This window comes from Lithobates pipiens, unplaced genomic scaffold (genome assembly GCF_037356315.1).
Source record: "Lithobates pipiens isolate NorthernLeopardFrog02 unplaced genomic scaffold, aLitPip1_a1.2 Scaffold_24, whole genome shotgun sequence".
NCBI lineage: Eukaryota > Metazoa > Chordata > Amphibia > Anura > Ranidae > Lithobates > Lithobates pipiens.
The window spans coordinates 9,139,651-9,163,932 of NW_027507786.1; the positions used below are offsets into that span (position 1 = coordinate 9,139,651).

Genomic DNA, 24,282 nt, shown 5'->3' on the forward strand with positions numbered 1-24,282 from the left:
CCAGCTGCATGTCTTAAATGAATATTACCTAAATCAGGAGCAGGATGTTAGATTTCAGCAGTGGAGGGGGGGGGGGGAGGGGATGTTTTCTGACTCAGGGTATACGGAAGATGTTGAGCCATCAGAGTTCCGGAAGACTCAGAGTTTATTCATCATTCCTGAATTCCTGGGATGCTTCAATCGAAGGAAATTCCACAGCTTACAGTCCATGCTGTAATATGTGACATCTGTTCCCAGGGACGCCGCGCTCTCAGGGGAAGGGACTGCCATGTTTCGTCCAACAGTTGGCTAAAAATGGTCTAAAAAATGAAGCTGGATGGTTGGGGCATTAAATCCTCACTCCAGCCTCCCCTCCTGTCTTTGCACGGTTGTCCCGGCTCCTCTTCTGGACTGAAATGGCTTCTTCTGATATCACCGCACACTGTGAGCTTCTCACAATGTGCTTTAGAAGCTGCAGCAAGTCAAATAGAGCCCCGCCTTATTTCCTGTATCATTTAGGTCAGGGGTCTCAACCTGGCGGCCCTCCACCTGTTGCTCCACTACAAGTCCCACCATGCCTCTGGATGGTTGGAGCATTAAATCCTCCCTCCGGCCTCCCCTCCTGTCTTTGCACAATTGTACCGGCTCCTCTTCTAGACTGAAATGGCTTCTTCTGATATCACCGCACACTGTGAGCTTCTCACAATGTGCTTTAGAAGCTGCAGCAAGTCAAATAGAGCTCCGCCTCATTTCCTGTATCATTTAGGTCAGGGGTCTCAACCTGGCGGCCCTCCACCTGTTGCTCCACTACAAGCAGAGGCATTGTGGGAGTCATGCTTGTAACTGTCAGCCTTGCAATGCCTCGTGGGACTTGTAGTTTTCACAACAACTTGAGGGCCGCCAGTTTCAGAATCCTGATTTAGGTCTTTCCTCCCCAGCCTGACTGTGCCTGGCCACACCCCTTTCATTCATTGGATTGTATTTCTTTTAATCGTGGAGGTTCAGCATTGCAATGTGGGTGTTACCTTGCAAAATAACAGCCCGCCTGGGAACGCCCACTCCTCCAGATTGACATCCACCCCTTTTAATAATTGCTTAACTCCTCCCACTTCTTGCATCAGAACTGAGGGCTGTTGGGAGGAGTACAGAGGCAGAGTGCGGTGATGTCACCTTGCCAGCCCCTCCCACCAGCCTGGATCTGCCTGCATTGCTTAGGGAAGCACAGAGGCCCAATGGCGACATCACTGGACCTATAATAATGTAAATGAAAATGGAAAGATTTTTTTTTAAAATGTCATCATAATTTCTTTTTAAGAGGAGGAGGAGGAGGGATCAGCAAAGACAAAACATGAGCAGATGGTAGACAGATGACTTATTGCTGCATTTTTGAGAGAGCCCTGACCTTTCAGTCATTGCCAAGGAGTTGTTACGTAATCTTGATTTCATAAAAACAAACAAACAAAAGTTTACATTAAAAAGAATATAAAGGAGTGTATTTCTTAAAAAAAGGGAATATATATATATATATATATAGAATTTTTTTTTTTTTCCTTCCAGAGTTATATTTTTCTTTCTAAATATCTAGTGATTAGTTTAGATTGTTAAAAAAATATTCTTAGTTCAGGAAAAAATGTATTCAGACTTTTGTGTCTCAACATTTATTTATATAAACCTATATATATTTTTTAGAATAATATTTTTGATTGATTGTTCCTAATTATTATTGGGATTGTTAAAATTGTCTTAATTCAGGAAAAATTATTTGGAATTTTTCAGAACCTCCCAAAATACTCTGGAGACAACACTAGCTATGCATTCTTTAATATGCGTCAACAAGTTAATAATTAAGAGTTTACGTGGCTTATCCAGAATTTGTGTCTCAACACTATATTTTTCTAGTTTTCTTGTATAGAAAAAAAATAAATAATATATATATATATATATATATATATATATATATATATATATATATATATATATATATATATATAAAAATATATATATATATATATATATATTTTTATATATATATATATATATATATATATATATATATATTTATTTATTTTTTCAGAATTATACCTTTCCTTTATTATTCCTAATGATTATTGATATTGTTAAAAATATTCTTAGTTCAGAAAAAATTACTTGGAAAATTTTCCAAAATACACTCCTTTTATATTCTTTTTAATGTAAACTTTTGTTTGTTTGTTTTTATGAAATCAAGATTACGTAACAACTCCTTGGCAATGACTGAAATTTATATATATATAAGTTCAGACAGTGAAAGTGCATGTACATTCGTTCTGAGCCAATGTTATTAGACTATTCCCTATGTTTTTCACTGATTTAAAATAGTAAAATACCACATTTGGGCTCTAGATGGTGCTAAGTATCAAAGGGAATTCCCGACAACCCTCATTTCTTTGACCCATTTAAACAGAAGATTCGTTAATGTAATTTTCAGCAGGTAAATTGCTATTTTTTTTTTTTTTTTTTTAGAAGTTTACCCCATAGTCTTTATATCTTTATATGTAGGTAGACAGTGTATATATATATATATATATATATATGTATGTATGTATGTATGTATGTGTATGTATATATATATATATATATATATATATATATATATATATATATATATATATATGAAAGCAATCCTCTTTAAAAATAGAAAAATATTTGGACTGAGTATTAACAGTTATTTGTTTTGTGTAAATTTTCACATTTTTATTTTTCACCTTCACCACTGCACACTGACCCTCGATTTCTTTCTGCGTTTGTGTGATGCATGCAGTGTGTGATCGCAAGCAGCATTAGGCATAGCGCTATAAAATATAAATCCCCTATGGGGTGCTTGCAGTGCTCCTTCAATCGGCCATTCTCATTTTACACCAATAAATGACAGCTGATATATACAGAGGGGCAAGGTCTCCCATATGAGATCATTGACCATATATGGACATGAATATGTTATCATGGGGATTCCTGCTGAGACCAAACCGAAGCATGTTAAACACACATCCCCTGTGACTAATATATCCTTGAAATAGAGCAAAACACCCTAAATGAAGATTTGTCATTGCTCATCCAAGCCCTGATGAAGCGGGATTGTTTGGCCCCTGAAACGGGCGGGCTTCCTTTTATCTTCCTCTTGTCTCAACGTAATCTATATTAAAAGTTCATGAACTCTAAGGCTCGGTTCACACCAGACGCGGCACGACTTGCCGCGCCGCGACCTGCCGCGACCTCAGCGGGCGACTTGCAAAACGAGGTCGCCGCAAAAGTAGTACAGGAACCTTTTTTCTAAGTCGGAGCGACTCGAGTCGCTCCTACTAGAACGGTTCCGTAGTACAGAACAGGGGCGACTTGTCAGGTCGCGGCGCGGCAAGTCGTGCCGCGTCTGGTGTGAACCGAGCCTTAGGAGGATCATCTAGCGCTCTTTCTTTCATTCCAGTCAGCTTTCTTAACATCCAGCCTAAAATTGAAATATTTTCTAAAGGGTTTGATCTGAGAGTACAATGTAACATTTGCAGCTAGAAGATTATCTTTCCTTCCAGCTAAGTCGTATCTTGAAACCGCTTCAAGTGGTCCCTTAAAAACTAGATGAGCCCGTTGCCACAGCCCTCTAATTTTCTTGCTGTTTTAAGAGCTAGCTTAGCTTTCATTAACCTTCTATAACTTTTCTATTAATATTCTATAACTAAGCTGAGATATCTCCATTTCTTTTCTTGCTGAAATACTCTTTTAAGTCTCTTCTCCCTCCTTCTTTTCCTCTCTGTTCTTTCTGCCGTATAGGCGACGGTAGGGAACGTGTCCAGCCGGGTAGGAGCTGTGGCAGAAGTCCTTGTCTGCCTTTATATGAGCGATCACAAAAGCAAAACCAGATCCTCCGAGTTGGTAAGCTGCAGAACTTAACCGTAACGCATGACAATTACTAACTTTAAAAAACTACAACAACCACCATTACCTACATCATTTATAACACAAAAATTCTCTTCATTCAGAATCATTTTCCAAAATATTGGAAAGGGGCGCTTACTGTGACATAATTAATAGCCCCCCCCCCCCCCAACACACCCACACCACCACCACTACCAGCAAAATGGTATGACCCTTACTACAGCTCTTTAGGGACTGGTCTACTCATTCTACTCTGTGGTAGAAGGCCCTCAATTTCTTTAGTGAATCAGCCCAAGTAGGTGAGGGGAGATCCTAAAATCTAGAGTTGTCACTAGGGTAAACCTTCCACTGGGGACAGATGTTCGAACAACAATCCACCCACACCCACCACCAAAATGGTATGATCCTTACTTATAGTTCCTCAGGAGCTGGTCTACTCATTCTACTCTGTGGTAGAAGGCCCTCAATGTCTTTAGTGAATCAGCCCAAGTAGGTGAGGGGGGATCCTAAAATCTAGAGTTGTCACTAGGGTAAACCTTCCACTGGGGACAGATGTTCAAGCAACAATCCACCCACACCCACCACCAAAATGGTATGATCCTTACTTATAGTTCCTCAGGAGCTGGTCTACTCATTCTACTCTGTGGTAGAAGGCCCTCAATTTCTTTAGTGAATCAGCCCAAGTAGGTGAGGGGAGATCCTAAAATCTAGAGTTGTCACTAGGGTAAACCTTCCACTGGGGACAGATGTTCGAGCAACAATCCACCCACACCCACCACCAAAATGGTATGATCCTTACTTATAGTTCCTCAGGAGCTGGTCTACTCATTCTACTCTGTGGTAGAAGGCCCTCAATTTCTTTAGTGAATCAGCCCAAGTAGGTGAGGGGAGATCCTAAAATCTAGAGTTGTCACTAGGGTAAACCTTCCACTGGGGACAGATGTTCGAGCAACAATCCACCCACACCCACCACCAAAATGGTATGATCCTTACTTATAGTTCCTCAGGAGCTGGTCTACTCTTTCTACTCTGTGGTAGAAGGCCCTCAATTTCTTTAGTGAGTCAGCCCAAGTAGGTGAGGGGAGATCCTAAAATCTAGAGTTGTCACTAGGGTAAACCTTCCACTGGGGACAGATGTTCGAGCAACAATCCACCCACACCCACCACCAAAATGGTATGATCCTTACTTATAGTTCCTCAGGAGCTGGTCTACTCTTTCTACTCTGTGGTAGAAGGCCCTCAATGTCTTTAGTGAATCAGCCCCAAGTAGGTGAGGGGAGATCCTAAAATCTAGAGTTGTCACTAGGGTAAACCTTCCACTGGGGACAGATGTTCGAGCAACAATCCACCCACACCCACCACCAAAATGGTATGACCCTTACTTATAGTTCCTCAGGAGCTGGTCTACTCATTCTACTCTGTGGTAGAAGGCCCTCAATTTCTTTAGTGGATCAGCCCAAGTAGGTGAGGGGAGATCCTAAAATCTAGAGTTGTCACTAGGGTAAATCTTCCAATGGGGACAGATGTTCGAGCAACAATCCACCCACACCCACCACCAAAATGGTATGATCCTTACTTATAGTTCCTCAGTATGCTCCTTACTTTTAGTTCTTTAGGAGCTGGTCTACTCCTTCTACTCTGTGGTAGAAGGTTCTCAACTCCTTTTGTAAATTAGCCCGAGTAGGTGAGGGGAAATCCTAAGCATTATGCCGCGTACACACGACCGGACTTTCCGGCAGACTAGGTCCGAAGGTCTTCCCGACGGACTTTCGGCGGAGGTTCTGACTGACTTTCTGAGCGAAACGGACTTGGCCACACACGACCGGGGTAAGTCCGTTCAAAAGTCCATTTGTTTTGAACGTTGGTGACGTAAACGGGACTAAACAAGGAAATTCAATAGCCAATAGCTGCCCTTGCGTCGTAGTTGGTCCGTCGGACTAGCACACAGACGAACGGTTTTCCCGATTTTTAGTCCATCAGACTTGAGTCCGTCGGATAGATTTGAAAAAAAAATTATTTCTAGGTCCGCCGGACTTTTGGGGAAAAAAAAGTCCGCTGGAGCCCGCACACGATCGAATTGTCCAACGGATTCCGGTCCGCCGGACCAAGTCTGCCGGAAAGTCCGATCGTGTGTACACGGCATTAGAGTTGTTGCAAGGGTAAACCTTCCAATGGGGAAAGATGTTCCAGTGACAACCAATCCACACCGACCACCAAAATGGTATGACCCTTATAGTTCCTCAGGAGCTGGTCTAGTAGGTGAGGGGAAATCCTAAGCATTAGAGTTGTTGCAAGGGTAAACCTTCCAATGGAGACAGATGTTCCAGTGACAACTCACCCACACCCACCACCAAAATGGTATGCCCCTTATAGTTCCTCAGGAGCTGGTCTACTCATTCTACTCTGTGGTAGAAGGTTCTCAACTCCTTTTTGTAAATTAGCCTGAGTAGGTGAGGGGAAATCCCTAGCATTAATGTTGTTGCAAGGGTAAACCTTCCAATGGGGACAGATGTTCTAGTGACAGACAACTCACACCCACCACCAAAATGGTATGACCCTTACTTATAGTTCCTCAGGAGCTGGTCTACTCATTCTACTCTGTTGTAGAAGGTTCTCAACTCCTTTTGTAAATTAGCCTGAGTAGGTGAGGGGAAATCCTAAGCATTAGAGTTGTTGCAAGGGTAAACCTTCCAATGGGGAACAATGTTCCAGTGACAACCAACCCACACCCACCACCAAAATGGTATGACCCTTATATTTCCTCAGGAGCTGGTCTACTCATTCTACTCTGTGGTAGAAGGTTCTCAACTCCTTTTGTAAATTAGCCTGAGTAGGTGAGGGGAAATCCTAAGCATTAGAGTTGTTGCAAGGGTAAACCGTCTAATGGGGACAGATGTTCCAGTGACAACTTACCCACACCCACCACCAAAATGGTATGACCCTTACTTATAGTTCCTCAGGAGCTGGTCTACTCATTCTACTCTGTTGTAGAAGGTTCTCAACTCCTTTTGTAAATTAGCCTGAGTAGGTGAGGGGAAATCCTAAGCATTAGAGTTGTTGCAAGAGTAAACCTTCCAATGGGGACAGATGTTCCAGTGACAACTCACCCACACCCACCACCAAAATGGTATGCCCCTTATATTTCCTCAGGAGCTGGTCTACTCATTCTACTCTGTGGTAAAAGGTTCTCAGCTCCTTTTGTAAATTAGCCTGAGTAGGTGAGGGGAAATCCTAAGCATTAGAGTTGTTGCAAGGGTAAACCTTCCAATGGGGACAGATGTTCCAGTGACAACTTTCCCACACCCACCACCAAAATGGTATGACCCTTACTTATAGTTCCTCAGGAGCTGGTCTACTCATTCTACTCTGTTGTAGAAGGTTCTCAACTCCTTTTGTAAATTAGCCTGAGTAGGTGAGGGGAAATCCTAAGCATTAGAGTTGTTGCAGGGGTAAACCTTCCAATCGGCAACAATGTTCCAGTGACAACCAACCCACACCCACCACCAAAATGGTATGACCCTTACTTATAGTTCCTCAGGAGCTGGTCTACTCATTCTACTCTGTGGTAGAAGGTTCTCAACTCATTTTGTAAATTAGGGGAAATCCCGAGCATTAAAGTTGTTGCAAGGGTAAACCTTCCAATGGAGACAGATGTTCCATTGACAAAGCAACCCACCTGCCCTACCACCAAAATGGTATGCTCCTTGCTACAGTTGCATTGGGGCTGGTCTACTCATTCTGCTCTGAGGCAGAAGATTCTCAACTCCTTTAGTAAATCATCCTGAGCAAGTGAGGAGAATTGCCAAACTGTAGAGTTGTCACAAATGTAAACCTTCCAATGTGAGCAAATGCTGTGGAGACGACTTGTCTCAGATGGAAATGTCTCTCACTTTTTTAAGGCCTCCTCCCGTTTCCTGTTCCATCTTCATTACAGGAAGTGAAGGGAAGTCTCCCCAGCATAACATGGACAGCAGAAAATAACCCAATAGAACTTTTAGAGTATTAATGCACATTTTAGACCATGCTTCAGGTTACACCTTTATATAGGGTAACATGAAGTATGGTTGGGTTCCCCAAACCCCCCACCCTCAATAACCCCCTTTCACCTCAGACTCTTCCCTCTGTCTGAAAGTTGTAATGATTTGAAAGTAGCACAGCCACGCTTGGCTCCACCATTTAGGTCTGGGATAGCTTACATTGATATTCTACCTTTTTGCTTCCTGGATTTACACAGACACACACCTCCAGCTCTGCAGCTCTCATTAGCCCTCTTAGGACTCCCTTCCTGGTAAACTCCCAGGAGAGTGAGAGAGAGAGAGAGAACTGTGCATGATGTCATAAGCCTAGGCTAATGACCAGACAAGAAACAAGAAGTGGGCTGTATAAGGGATTTACTGGCAGAAAAAAAACATGTTTTACTATCCAAAGTTAAAACAACAACAAGGGCAGAAGATTTAATAGATGGAAAGTTAAAAAAAAAGACTGAAGTTTCGCTTTAAGCACAGGCCCCACGAACGATCGCCATATTGTTTGTAATATCTCTTAAGAGCGTCAGCTCCATCTAGTGGCCAAAATGCAGCATTTTCCTGAAACATACCACATTATGACCACTAGATGGAGCTGATGATTATAGGAGATAATTACATTACAAGAAATACAGCAGTCGTTCGTGGTGCTTGTACGAATGCTAAGGACATCTGCACAGCGAATGTTTTTAAAAAAATAGATCCCTTTAAGTATACTTAGGAGAAAGAACGGCAATTATTCTAAGCTGGCGCAATGAGACGAGTAGTTCTTCTTGAGTGTTATAAGGTGAATAATGTCATTTTTATGTTAAATTCAGAGCTCGCCGGACGTAGGGATGACTGAGCCCTTTGCTGAATCTCCTTCTTCTTCTCCTGTCTCTCCTTCACAGAAGGTATTCTACTCTTCCTTCCTTCTTTATCTAATGTATCTACAATGAGGTCAGTGCACAAGGTGGGTGGCGTGTGTCAATATCAGATATAGAACAGGCGTCCTATAGAGCAGTAATGCAAGAAGAACTCAAAATGTATCCCCTCCCCCCCCCCCAACCCCCACATAGCCCTGTGATGTAGGGACGCCCCCAGAACTACATCTCCCAAGAGCCGTTTCCCTATATGCTGTAAGTGGGCAGGCTCTTAGGAGACCAGGCAGTGTGTATTCATGTAGAGAGGTACGAAGAACGGCCAAGGAATGCCTGCAGGTGGGGCTGGTTGGGATTTGGGCTGACGACACCGTGCCTCTGCTGCACCCAAACAGGAAGTTAGGCGCTCAACAGGATTTTTTTGGTACTTGCACCACTTGTGCAAGGTATAAAACATAAGGAAATCCACATGTATTGCAGAGATGTACTGATTTTATTTTTATTTTGCCCAGACATACACTTAAGGGTCTTTTTTATGAAACATTCACTGGACAAATGTCACACATTTTGGCCGTAGTTTCTGTAATAGTTTAATTCTTAGGATTGTCAGCTCCATCTAGTGGCCATAATGCTTTACAGTAATGAAATTCCTCAATAACAAAAATATACCAAATTTTGACCACTAGATGGAGCTGACGATCATAAGAATTAATGTATTACAGAAATGACAGAAAATAATTGTGCAGCCTACACGACATTGACATTTGTCCAACAAATGTTTTATAGACATGTGTAATTTGTTCCGAATTCGTTTTTTTTTTTTTTACGAATTTTGACAAATTCGTTAATTCCGAAATTTCCGAATGTTTCAATTTCTGAAATTTCCGAATTTATGAAATTAACGAATTTAATAATTTCCAAAATTCTGGATTTTCAAAATTTCCGAATTTTCCAAAATTACGAATTTTCCAAAATTACGAATTTTCCAAAATTACGAATTTTCCAAAATTACGAATTTTCCAAAATTATGAATCTCCGAAATTGCGAATTTCCGAAAATTACGAATTTCCAAAATTTCCGAAATTACGAATTTCCGAATTTCGAATTTTTGGATTTCCAAATTTTTGAATTTCCAATTTTCAGATTTCCAAATTTTCAAATTTCCAATATTCGGATTTCTGAATATCCGTATTTCTGAATTTTCCAATTTCCGAATTTCGAATTTTCTGAAAATTTGAATTTCCGAATTTAGAATTTTCGGAATTTCCAAATTTTCGGAATTCGAAAAATTCTGAAATTCAAAAATTAGAAAATTCGAAAATCGGAAAAAAAGAAAGAAAATCAGTTTTAATTCGAAATAATAAGTAACTATTAAATTATAGGTATTGGAATTTCCTTTTTTAAATTTGGCTGTGAGTGAACATAACGAGTACACATTTATTCGAAGTTATGGATTATCTGAAATAATGAATGCCGCATCTAAGCAAATGGAATGGAACAAATAAATAATTAATAATAATGAAAAGGTTTTATTATTTTTTGTATTATTATTATTTTATATATATATATATATATATATATATATATATATATATATATATATATAATTATTATTATATAATTATTATTATATAAATTATTATTAGATAGTTACGTTCCATTGTTTCGATGCGGCATTCGTTATTTCAGATAATTTGTGACTTCGGATAATTTGGTATTCGTTACGTTCACTAACATCCAAATTTGAAAGGAAATTCCAATACCTATAATTTAATAGTTACTTATTATTTCAAATTAAACAAATTTTCTTCCTTTTTTCATATTATTTCGAATTTTCAGATTTTCGAATTTTTGATTTTCTGAATTTTCGAATTCCGCAAAAATCATAAATTCGGAAATGCGAAAATCAGAATTTTGGAAATCCGAAAATTGGAAATTCGGAAATCTGAAAATTGGAAATTTTGGAAAACCGAAAATTAGAAATTTGGAAATCAGAAAATGCGAAATTTGGAAATCCGAAAATTTGAAATTTGGAAATCCGAAAATTCGAAATTATCAAAATTTCCGAACTCCGAATTTTCAAATCTGTGAAAAAAGCAAAAAAATTAATGAAACGAAAAATGAACGAACGTGCACATGTCTAATGTTTTATAAATAAACCCCGTAAAGTTTTTTCCAAATTTTAGGCTATACACATAAATTTGTATAGCATAATGTTAATAATTTTATAATGTGAATATTATTTTTAAAATAGTCTCTGCATTTTAAAATTTTGCATATACTGCACATAAGGGTAACTATATATATATATATATATATATATATATATATATTTTTTTTTTTTTATCACACAGTAGCATTGCACAATGGTTGTGTGTGGTGAACCTCTTAACTCAATGCAAACCTAACAGACAGGTTCTGTTCAATTAAAAAAATAAAAATAAAAAAAATAGCCAAGGGAATATATAACAAATGACATAAAGAATGTGTTATCACAATTTGACTGCAAGTTGAAATACTCTTTTAGAGAAAGCAATCCAATAACAGAGCAGCCATTGCAATGTACCTTTCAACTGTATGTCAATTTCATCTTCAGCTATTGAGGACTGTAAACATCAGGCTGCAAAGTGATAAGAGGAAAAAAGCTAATTAAAAAAAAAAATCATTTACAATATTTTGTATTTCGTTTTTTTCCTGAATCTAATAAATAAAGAAAAGATTTCCATAGACACCGGGTACTCCTATCAGAGTCGTGTTTAACAGAGATACAATTTTTTTTTTCTAGGGGTCCCTGAGGAAGGAGTTTCCTCCGAATATTGGTGGGAGCGACACCTGTTATTTCTGCAAGAAGAGGGTCTATGTGGTGGAGCGGCTGAGCGCCGAGGGACATTTCTTCCACCGAGAATGCTTCAAGTGTTCCTTCTGCTCCACGGTCCTCCGACTGGGGAATTATGTGTTCAATATGGAAGAGGGTAGGTAGCCCGCCGTACAGCTTATGTGGGAGAAAGACAATTCACCTACCAGTGTGCTTTAGACTTGCCTGGGATATTGAGGTGCCAATTACTCCATCAGAGTTACCCCTTACATCAGGGTCCCCCTTTACATCAGAGTTCATATCAGAGTCCCCCTTTACATCAGAGTTCCTATCAGAGTCCCCCTTTACATCAAGGTCCCCATTAAAGTACTCAGTACTCAATACATCAGCGTCCTTATCAGAGTTCCCCGTACATCAGAGTTCCTGTCAGAGTCCCCCATACATAAGGGTCTCTATTAGAGTTTCCCTTACATCAAGGCCCCTATCAGAGCCCCCCTTACATCAGAGTCTCTATCAGAGTCCCCCTTACATGAGAATCCCTATCAGAGTCCCCCATGCATAAGGGTCCCCATAAGAGTCCCCCTTTACATTAGGGTCCCCATTAAAGTTCCCCATACATCAGGGTCCCTTTCAGAGCCCCCCTTACATCAGGGTCCCTATCAGAGTCCCCCTTATATCAGGGCTCCTATCAAAGTCCCTTTTACATTAGGATCCCTATTAAAATTCCCCATACATCAGGGCCTTTTTCAGAACCCCCTTACACAAGGGACACCTTTAGCGTCCCCCTTACATTAGAGTCCCCCTTACACAAGGGTCCCCATCAGAGTGCCCGTTTACATTACGGTCCCCATTAGATTCCTCCTTACAGCAGAGTCCCTATCAGAGTCCCCCTTACATAAGGGTCCCTATCAGATTCTCCCTTACATAAGAATCCCTATCAGAGTCCCCTGTACATCAGAGTTCCTATCAGAGTCCCTCGTACATCAGGGTCCTTATTAGAGTTTCCCTTACATCAGGGTCCTCACCAGAGTCCCCCTTACAACAAGGTCCCCATCAGAGCATCAGAGTCTCCCATACATCAGAGTCCTTATCAGAGTCCCCCTTACACAAGGTTCCCCATCAGAGTTCCCCTTTACATTAGGATCACCATTAAAATTGCCTGTACATTGGGGTCTTTTTTTAGAGCCCCCCTTACATCAGGGTCCCTATCAGAATCCCTCTTACATCAGAGTTCCTATCAGAGTCCCCTGTACATCAGTGTTCCTATCAGAGTCCCCCGTACATCAGGGTCCTTATTAGAGTTCCCCTTACATCAGGGCCCTTTCCTAGAGTCCCCCTTACAACAAGGTCCCCATCAGAGTCTCCCATACATCAGAGTCCTTATCAGAGTCCCCCTTACACAAGGTTCCCCCATCAGAGTTCCCCTTTACATTAGGATCACCATTAAAGTTCCCTGTACATCGGGGTCTTTATCAGAGTCCCCCGTACATCAGGGTCACCATTAAAGTTCCCTGTACATCGGGGTCTTTATCAGAGTCCCCCGTACATCAGGGTCACCATTAAAGTTCCCTGTACATCGGGGTCTTTATCAGAGTCCCCCGTACATCAGGGTCTCTATCAGAGTTCCCCATACATTAGGGTCCCTATCAGAGTCCCCATTACATCAGAGTTCCTATCAGAGTCCCCTGTACATCAAGGTCCGTATTAGAGTCCCCCTTACACAAGGATCCCCATCAGAGTCCCCCTTTACATTAGGGTCCCCATTAAAGTTCCCCGTACATCAGGGTGCCTATCACAGTCTCTCTTATTTTATGGTCTCCTCTTACATCATAAGCAGAGACTATAGGCAGCCACCCCTGGCTTTAATCTGCACATTGAGGATACACCAACCGATGACTCTAGCTGGCCAGATAAAATCTTTCTGTGCAACTAAGTATTTGCAGAAATAATCCCTTTACTGTGTTGAATATATTTATTTCCTATGTATGTTAGCTCCATCTAGTGGCCATAATGAAGTATTTGTTTTTATATACTGCAATTAGGAAAATTCCACATTATGTCCACTAGATGGCACTAGCTGCCATAGGAAATACATAGATTCATTTTATGCATTATTCCCACAGCAGATTATTATTTTTTTTTTAATAAAAAGAGACCCCATTCTTTTCCTGGAGAGAACTCCCTCATATTTAATCCCCTCTACATGACATCAAGGTTCTAACAACATATAAACATTTGCAGCAATTTTGCAGTGAAAAGAAAACGGGATAACTCAGAGCTCGTCCTTAAATGTTAACCATCCGCCGACTTCAGGGATTTTTCCCTTTTTCGCTTCCAGATCTCCGATCTTCAGCCGCCGTTCCCTTTCAGTAGTAACAACAAGATGTGCTAACCAAACACACATCGGGCGCACATGCCCGGAGGGCGCAATAGGCGCCGCCTGTGATTGGCCGGACTATTTGGCCTCTTATTATACAATACATTCCTGAAGGCCTGAAAGATTAGATTTTATCGTAGGAAAATAATCCTTTTTCTTTATCTAGGCCAGAAATAAAAACAGAGGGAGCCGAGGAACCGTTCAGATGTTATCTACAACAAAATCTCACACTTCCCATTCTCTACTGCCGCTAAAGACTCCGGACATTTAAAGGGATAAAAACAGCAAAAAGGGAACAAATACACGATATTGTCAAAAGTATTGGGACACCTGCCTTTACACGCACATGAACTTTAATGGCCTCACAGTCTTAGTCCGTAGGGTTCAATATTGAGTTGGCTCCGCCCTTTGCAGCTATAACAGCTTCAACTCTTCTGGGAAGGCCGTCCACAAGGTTTAGGAGTGTGTCTATGGGAATGTTTGACCATTCTTCCAGAAGAGCATTTGTGAGGTCAGGCACTGATGTTGGACGAGAAGGCCTGGCTCGCAGTCTCCTCTCGAATTCATCCCAAAGGTCTTCTACCGATGTGAGGTCAGGACTCTGTGCAGGCCAGTCGAGTTCCCCCACCCCAAACTCGCTCATTCATGTCTTTACGGGCCTTGCTTTGTGCACTGGTGTGCAGTTATGTTGGAACAGGAAGGGGCCGTCCCCAAACTGTTCCTACAAAGTTGTCCAAAATGGTAGAGCAGGAAGCATCTGTCTGTAGTAAGTTTTCTCTCATGTCACGCAGTGCTGTTCACTCCCCGGCGGCCCCTCCTCTCTTCTCGCCTACCCCAGATGACGTCACAAGCCAATGGGGATAGACGAGAAGAGAGGAGGGGACACCGGGGAGAAAAACTTACTACAGACAGATGCTTCCTGCCCTACTCTGCATGCATCTCGATCTACCCGTCAGGCGCCAGCTGATCGCAAGATGCGTCTGAAACCGGCCCACACTGGCCATCGGCCCACCGGGAATCTCCCGGTAGCCCCGATGGCCAGTCCATCCCTGTCTGGACCATAAGTGTACCAAAACCTGGTGATCCCGGCAAAAGGGGAGACTTTTAAGCTGTGATCCTGAACAGTTGTCCTGTAGGACCGCTAAAATATAAACATTTGCATGTTAACATGTCCATGGAAGCATTTGCACAGGAAACCTTTACAAGAACACGGGACATTAATTTCTGTTATTTTGGGACACTTTACAGCGTCAGCTTGACCGCGGCCTAGACTCTTGCTGTAGGACATTAGAAGGCTTAACTGTCTCTCTACAGACTGCATAACAAAAAACGTTCCAAGGACATTGTTCAAATATCATCCTTCTGCAAACACGAGATATTCTAGAAAGTCATATAAAGAACTTAACATTAGCGTATAAGCACCTAATATTGTCATTTAATCATTAGTAAACAGGAAATACTTTCCTTATCAGCAGTAACGTTTGTCCTCCTTTTATCTCCAGGTAAATTTTATTGCCAACCTCATTTCATGCACTCCTTCTCAAACAACAAACAGCGAAAACGAAGAACAGATTCAAAACTGCAGGTAAGCCCAAAAAGTATTTTTTACTCTAACTCCCCCCCTAGGTGGCACCATTTACCTGTAGATGTAACTACCTAAAAACCTACCAATTTTCAACAATAAAATGTTATATACTCCAGGCTTTCACGCCATCACTCACTGTAATTGAAAGCGTTTGTTAGCCTAAAAAGAAATAAAAATGGATCCTGTTCCTTTAAAGCAGGGATATTCAATTAGCGGACTTCCAGCTGTTGCAAAACTACAAGTCCCATCATGCATCTGCCTCTGGGTGTCATGCTTGTGGCTGTCAGGGTCTTGCTATGCCTCATGGGGCTTGTAGTTCTGCAACAGCTGGAGGTCCCCTAATTGCATATCCCTGCTTTAAAGCACTGACGGTATATCATGGCTGCTGAGCCCTGACACTGTGGTCAGTTTACATACCTCTTTCATCCGCAGCTCTCCTCTGTCCTCCTCCCCCCCCCCTCCTGTCAGCTCGTGACAGTGCCCGCCCCTCCCCTCCTGCTGCTGCTGAAATATCTATCATTTTCAGGCAATCCCCAGTGTTAGATAATGCAGTGTCTCCACTATATATGCTTTATTAAAACAAAATGTTGTTGTATACTATATCTCAGAGTGGCGGTCGGCACTCACGTGACTGCCCGCCGCTCTCCTCCTCCCCTCCTCCCGACTGACGTCAGCGCGGGGGGGGGTTCTCTGTAGCTGTCAGATCAGGAGAGGGAACGGCCGGAGGTCACGTGAGCGCCAAGCGGCGTTGTGAAATAAGGTATATAGGGGCATTTCTTTTAAAATAAAGCGTATACAGTGAAGGCTTTGCATTATCTAATACGGGGATTGCCTGAAAATGAATGATGAAGTGGGTTTACAACCACTTTAAATCCCCTTCAGTGTGTGGATTTTTCCTGCATGTTGGTAGGCAAGCAGCTCAAACATAGACAACAGAAGAAATCCCTCATTGGTCCTGGTTTTCTCTCTCAGCTCTCAGTATATCAGAATTGTGTGGCTTGATTAGGTGTAGAAAGGCTCTTGACCAGGAACAGAGGTGCACAACCTCAAGCCAATTCAGCAGATGACAGTAACATACAGGTAGGTATATGGTAGGTATATGACAGTAACATACAATAGGTATATGACCAGGGGCGGACTGACAACTCATGGGGCCCCCGGGCAATAGGAGAAGATTATGGGGCCCCCGGGCAATAGGAGATTATGGGGCCCCAGGCAATAGATTATGGGGCCACACAGTATACACACACACATACAGTATACACACACACAGACACACAATATACACACACACAAAATACACACACTGAAAAGGTACTGGAGAGGCGGGGATACTGTCCCTGGTTTTATTGAGGCTGGCAACCCTGATGGGGCCCCTTAGTGGCATGGGGCCCTCGGGCAGTGCCCAAGTGCCCGAATGGTCAGTCCGCCCCTGTATATGACAGTAACATACAGGTAGGTATATGGTAGGTATATGACAGTAACATACAGGTAGGTATATGGCCTTAGAACTCTATTGGCTAAACAAAGCCTGCATTAATAATGAATGCCTATTATTACACGGAGCAGGCTGAGTGTCTGGCACCCGGGATAATGCCGGAAGCACCGCCCTGGTAACACAATCTCCGGGGACTTCATCCTTAACAGCAAATGATGGTTCCGCTTTTCCAAAACAAATGTTGCTGTTTTATAACCTCTGGCATTCCACCCCTGGAATATTCTGCCTTGTTTGTGTAAACCCAGATGTGCCAAAAGATGTTTTTCTATTTTTGGTCGATCGCATTTTTTTCCAGAATTAATGTCCATTAGGCCAGAAATAGATTTTATGCCGGGAGTTTTTCCTTACTTGTGAGCCTTTTTTTTTTTTTTTTTTTTTATATCAGATCAATGGCAGCATTTAAAGCTGAACTCCGGGGCAAAAAAATTAAAAATAAATCACATATAATTCCTCAATTGCCACAAAGGATATAAATCCACTTTGTGTGCCTCAAACACATTTATAAACCCAGGAATTATCTTGTAAATATAGCAGTGACATCATCACTGTGCTGTACATAGCCTGTGCAGAGAGCAGAGCTGTGGGAGGGGCCCAGTAGGCTCCACCCACTACAGGCTGCCTGCAGAAAACTACAAGAGGGGGCGGAGACAAGACCGGTCCCCTGCACAAGGAGAGAGAGAGAACAGAGCCGTGGGAGGGGTCCAGTAGGCTCCACCCTCTACAGGCTACCTGCAGAAAACTACAGGAGGGGGCGGAGACAAGACCAGTCACCCTGCACAAGGAGAGAGCAGAGCTGTGGGAGTGGCCCAGCAGGCTCCACCCACTACAGGCTTCCTGCAGGGAATTACAGGAGGGGGTGGAAACAAGACCAGTCACCCTGTACAAGGAGAGAGCAGAGCTGTGGGAGGGGCCCAGTAGGCTCCACCCACTACAGGCTGACTGCAGGAAACTACAGGAAGGGGCGGAGACAATAACGGTCACTCTACACAAGGAGAGACAGAGAGAGCAAAGCTATGGGAGGGGCCCAGCAGGCTCCACCTACTACAGGTTACCTGTAGAGAACTGCAGGAGGGGGACGGAGACGAGACCAGTCACCCTGCACAAGGAGAGATCAGACCTGTGGGAGGGGGCTAGTAGGCTCCACCCACTACCAACCTCCCCCTCGCAGGAGACACAGGAACGGTCAGCGGCGATCACCTGGCAGCACCCCACAAAAGTCCTAAGACTCCCTGGCCAATAGGGGCTTCCTGATTGGCTGGTGGGAGAAGGTGGCAGAATAGCAAATATTCATTCGCTAGTGTCACACAACTTGGTGGGATCAGGGCGCACTCTCAGCTCCCCGAGCTCACCCTATTTTGAAGCCTATTAGAGCCTCTGGCTCTAATCAGGTGCTTCAAAAGACACACCTCCCGCCTATCCCCGCCATTGTATTTCGTGTGTCCGGCGTCCTGAAAGGGGCCGGGCACATGGATTGGGATGGCAGCGGCGGTGTCGGGGGGCGGGGGCGTCTCCCGTTTAGCTGGACCCCATGCCTGTACCATTCCTTATAATTCTGTCCTGAAACTTTGAATGTTAGTGCAAATAAAGAAAAGGTATCATGGACATTACTCAGTTGGGTCTGAATCCAGAACTCATTCCTAGTCTATAGTTTAAAAAATTTCCTCCTGGCTCTTATATTTTAGAATTTCTTTAAAACTTCCCATAATTACATCTACGACAGATTTTTGTTGGGAGGTGGCGACAGATTTTCTGCCTAATTCTGATGTCACTCTGACCCCCCCCCCCCCTTTTTTTTTTCTTAGGATGATGATAAAACATGGAAGAAGGAAGAAGCCAGAGCTGCAGAGATAATGACCGACAGTCCATACAGCAGTTCAGAGGACAGCTCCCCAGGTATCATGACTTCCTTATTTAGGAAAACAGTAAGCTGGCCTCTTGCGGTGACGAGGGATGTTCTTGCCTTCCCCAGCCGCCTATCTAACTGGACGCGCGGTGTGGTACACGGCGCCAAGCGCCACATCAGGGACAATGAGCAGCAATATGCTTACATGTACGAATTAATGAGCGTGGGGGTGCCTTTTCTATACGTGCTTCTCGAGGTTTTGACCCTCATGTATCAAGAAGCCACGCCTTCCCTACAGTATATTATGGAGCAGGCGCAGAACGCTGTATGGTACAAAAATACCTAAAAGGTTGGTACCACTCAATGGCGTTGGTTTCGAAAGGAGTTTGAGAATTTTCCCTTAGCAAAGTGAATGTTGATAAGAATAAGTGGAGGGCTTGAGCCAAAGTTGATCTTGCCCGTGAAATGCTCTTCCCCAAAATGTTGTTGATTGTAATCTTCACCAGGGGTCTCCAAGCTTCCTAAACAAAGAGCCACTTTTTTTGTCCTTCAAACTTTAGCAGGGCTGGACTGTGGCTAGTGGGAGTAAAACATTTTCATAGCACCTGCGGTCCAAAGGAGGAGAAATAATGCCCCATCGTTGGTGTCAGTGAGAGGAATAGTGATCCATCATTGGTGTAAATGAGTGGAAAAGTGCCCCATTATTGGTCTCAGTGGAAGAAGTAGTGCCCTGTCGGTTTCAGTGGGAGGAAAAGTGCCCCATTACTCGTCTCAGTAGAAGGAGTAGTGGGCTGTCATTGTGCCAGTGGGAGGAATAGTACTCTATTGTTGGTGTCAATGGGAGTAATAGATCCTCGTCATTGGTGTCAGTGGGACGAATAGTTCTCCATCACTGGTGTCAGTGGGAAGAATAGTGCTCCATCATTGGTGTCAGTGGGAAGAATAGTGCTCCATCATTGGTGTCAGTGGGAAAAATAGTGCTCCATCATTGGTGTCAGTGGGAAGAATAGTGCCCCATCATTGGTGTCAGTGGGACGAATAGTTCTCCATCATTGGTGTCAGTGGGAAGAATAGTGCTCCATCATTGGTGTCAGTGGGACGAATAGTTCTCCATCATTGGTGTCAGTGAGAGGAATAGATTCCCATTGTTGGTGTCATTGGGAGGAGTCATTGGGAGGAATAGTCCAAACTCAACATTCCCCAATGTTCCTGAAATGACTATTTGGTAATAATGGGCAATGTAATGACCACAGACCGGGAACTGTAGCAGATCCAAGTGAATAAATATCACCAGCACACCAAGGATCCCTCAAAAAGGGTCCAAAGCTTTATTTTTGTGGTCACATGGTAAACATAAGGCACATAGCTTTATTTTTGTGCCTTATGTTTACCATGTGACCACGAAAATAAATCTTTGGACCCTTTTTGAGGAATCCTTGGTGTGCTGTGACATTCCTTCAATTGGGAGGAATAGATTCCCATGGTTGGTGCCAGTGAGAGGAATAGATCCCCATGGTTGGCATCGGTGAGAGGAATAGATCCTCATGGTTGGTGTCGGTGAGAGGAATGGATCCCCATCATTGCTGTCAGTGAGAGGAATAGATCCCCATGGTTGGTGTCGGTGAGAGGAATGGATCCCCATCATTGCTGTCAGTGAGAGGAATAGATCCCCATGGTTGGTGTCGGTGAGAGGAATGGATCTCCATCATTGGTATCGGTGAGAGGAATAGATCCCCATGGTTGGTGTTGGTCGGAGAAATGGATCCCCATCATTGGTGTCAGTGAGAGGAATAGATCCCCATGGTTGGTGTAGGTGGGAGGAATGGATCCCCATTATTGGTGTCAGTGAGAGGAATAGATCCCCATGGTTGGTGTTGGTGGGAGAAATGGATCCCCATCATTGGTGTCAGTGAGAGGAATAGATCCCCATGGTAGGTGTAGGTGGGAGGAATGGATCCCCACCATTGGTGTCAGTGAGAGGAATAGATCCCCTATGATTGGTGTCATTTGGAGGAATGGATCTCCATCATTGGTGTCAGTGAGAGGAATAGATCCCCATGGTTGGTGTCATTTGGAGGAATGGACCCCCATCATTGGTGTCAGCAAGAGGAATAGAGCCCCATCATTGGTGTCAGTAGAAGAAATGGTGCCCCATCGAGAGGAATAGCTCCTTGTTTCGTCAGGAGGAAAAGTCTCCCAAGAGCTGAATAATGACAAGCAAAGGGCTGCTCATGGGCCACAAATTGGAGACCACTGGTCTTCACCAAACTTCACCATATGGACACCTTAGGTGAAAATTGCTTTAAAAACAAAATTAATTTATTAACGAAGCTTAGGTATGTCATCACCATGTTAATGCTTGTTCATAAACAAAGTCATGTGATCTCTACATTAATGCTTATTGATGAAAAAGGTCATGTGATCCTGACTTGCCAATCACATGGCTTGTTGAATAAGCCCATTTCTGTTCCTCAAGATTTAATATCATGTCCACAGCTGACAAAGGCCAATAATGGGTCCAGAATAGTGGAGAGGCTCTTCCCCGACCCTTGGAAAAATCCAAATTTCTCCTTTCACATTGGCTTTAATGTAGTTAATTAAAATGGGGAAATCTTTCCGTAATATTGCAATTTTCACCAAAATTTTGGCAAGCGAGACCTCCCTGATCACTTAGTATGGTGAAGCATATGGAGCTGTTTTCAATTTAAATAACTGATCATGAAAAAAAAAATAGAATTTTTTTTTCCTGCCATCATTGGGCCACAGCTTCATATTAATCCAGTAAACTGAACATCCACTTTGCTAAATGAAAATTCTCTACAACTTTTAGTACATCAACCCCAATGAGTCATTTTGCAGGGAGTAACTTCTCCAGGTACGTCCCGAAGAAGGGGCTCCCCTCCGACGTTCGGTGACACCTTCAGTGCGCACCGAGGCGGTGCTTTTTTTTTGTTTTGGACGGTGTTTGAAGGTTTAGATTTGCACTTTTTTTTGTACCTTAAAGTCCGAGATTTCACGTTTACAGTTTTTTCAAATATTTTGCAACTTGTTTTTGTGGGGTGCCGACTGTGATGTGACCAATACAACCAGCAGTCAAATTTCAACTCAAACATACTGTCCTAATTTCATTTCTGATCTTCCATATTCTCTATTGGATAAAGCCATTTTTTGGCATTATTCGATTTGACAAAAAATCTCTTTAGTGTTTTTTTTTTTTTTTTAATTTTTAAAGAGAAAAACTGTCAATTTGAAAAAAATACATATATTTTTTTTTTTTTATTTAATCACTTTTAAAATATTGTTGCATATTCTGCATTAAAGGAGATTATGGAAGAAAGAAAATTCCAAAAAATTGCACAAAAATTAGTCCTAATATTTCATATGATATGTCTTTTCTAGTAGCTTTTAGCTAACACTGATCACTTTTGTTGTATTTTTCAAGATGACATCTAAAATTGTGAGTCTTTTAAAAAGAATTCTGGATTGACCCCTTTTTATAATAGTTAAATTAATATTTTTACTGAAAGTTTTTTTTTTTTTTCTTGTTTTCCTCCTCTGACAACCCCTTATATACAGGATCTGTATATTTTGCAGATAAAAGGACTCAACAACATTTCTAGAACTTTATAATTATATAATCATTGTCTGTTTGCAACAATGAAAAACGTTGTGTTGATACCTTGCAGTGAGCGGGAACTGGTGATTCTCCAGTTTATAATTATATCCTTGGCAGGGCCCGAGGCTTACTTTAAAAGCCTTCCTATAAAAATTTATGTTTCAATGACAGGTGCAATTTTAACTAAAGCTGCCATGCTTTTTTAAGTTGTCAAAACATTTCCATTTCACACGACCAATTTGTATTTTTAAAATGTGATCTAAACATTTCATAATACCAGAGGATGTGAATTCATAAAAATAAATATTTTGCAGTAATATGTTCTGCAAGTATTTTGAGAGGTTCTAAAAAAAAATTCCAGGTCATTTTTCCTGAACTAAGAATCTTTTTTTAGCAATATGAATTAATCATTAGAAATAATGAAGGAAAAAATTTAATTCTGGACAACAGAAAAAAAAAATTTCTATAAATGTTTTTTTTTTCTTCACAATAATAAAGTTTATTAAAAATATAAAATAGAAACAGAACTATATAAATGTTGAGACACAAAACTCTGGATAAGTCATGTGAACTGTTAACTAGTTACTTGTTCACATATCAAAGAATACATAAAATCTCCAGAGTATTCTGGGTTGGGAGGTACTAAAAAAAAGTATTTTTTTTCTTAACTAAGACATTTTTAACAATATCATTTATATATATATATATATATATATATATATATATATATATATATATATATATATATATATATATATATATATATATATATATATATTAGATAGATAAATATATATATATATACATATACAGAGAGTATTTTGGAAGATTGTAAAAAATTTCCATGTCATTTTTTATGAACTAAGAATATTTTTAACAATATCAATAATCATTAGGAATAATAAAGGAAAAGTATAATTCTGAAAGAAAAAAAAGAAAGAAATATATAGAGAGAGAGAGAGAGACACACACACAAAAATCTGCATAAAAATCTGCATAAGTCATGTAAAATTTTCCAAGTAATTTTTTTCTGAAGTAAGAATATTTTTAACAAGATCAATAATCATTAGGAATAATAAAGGAAAAGTATAATTCTGAAAGAAAAAAAAGAAAGAAATATATATATATATATATATATATATATATATATAGAGAGAGAGAGAGAGAGAGAGAGAGACACACACACAAAAATCTGCATAAGTCATGTAAAATTTTCCAAGTAGTTTTTTTCTGAACTAAGAATATTTTTAACAATATCAATAATCATTAGGAATAATAAAGGAAAAGTATAATTCTGAAAGAAAAAAAAGAAAGAAATATATATATAGAGAGAGAGAGAGAGAGAGACACACACACACAAAACTCTGCATAAGTCATGTAAAATTTTCCAAGTAATTTTTTTCTGAACTAAGAATATTTTTGACAATATCAATAATCATTAGAGTAATTAAAGTAATTTTTTTCTGAACTAAGAATATTTTTGACAATATCAATAATCATTAGAGTAATTAATTAAAAATATTTTTCTATACAACAAAACTAGAAAAATATATAGGTGTTGAGACACAAATTCTGGATAAGCCACGTGAACTCTTAACTAGTAACTTGTTGACGCAAAATAAAGAATACATAGCTAGTGTTGTCTCCAGAGTATTTTGGGAGGTTCTAAAAAAAAAAAATTCCAAGTAATTTTTCCTAAATTAACACAATTTTTAACAATAATCCCAATAATCATTAGGAATAATCAATCAAAAATATTAGTCTAAAAATATATATAT

General features: G+C 41.0%; 1 protein-coding gene across 17 annotated transcripts in view; it reads left to right on the forward strand.

The window, feature by feature from the left end:
- MICAL2 (microtubule associated monooxygenase, calponin and LIM domain containing 2) overlaps nucleotides 1-24,282 on the forward strand; it is a 392,610-nt gene that overhangs the window by 199,989 nt on the left and 168,339 nt on the right. For 13 of the 17 annotated variants that reach the window (XM_077453572.1, XM_077453576.1, XM_077453578.1 and 10 more), the window contains 5 exons: nucleotides 3,781-3,882; nucleotides 8,729-8,803; nucleotides 11,556-11,742; nucleotides 15,465-15,547; nucleotides 18,848-18,938. In XM_077453572.1, coding sequence (XP_077309698.1) covers nucleotides 3,781-3,882; nucleotides 8,729-8,803; nucleotides 11,556-11,742; nucleotides 15,465-15,547; nucleotides 18,848-18,938 — 538 coding nt within the window. Of the gene's footprint in view, nucleotides 1-3,780; nucleotides 3,883-8,728; nucleotides 8,804-11,555; nucleotides 11,743-15,464; nucleotides 15,548-18,847; nucleotides 18,939-24,282 lie in introns of those variants that run through there. The other 4 variants (XR_013262554.1, XR_013262555.1, XR_013262556.1 and 1 more) reach the window with 2 other exon arrangements.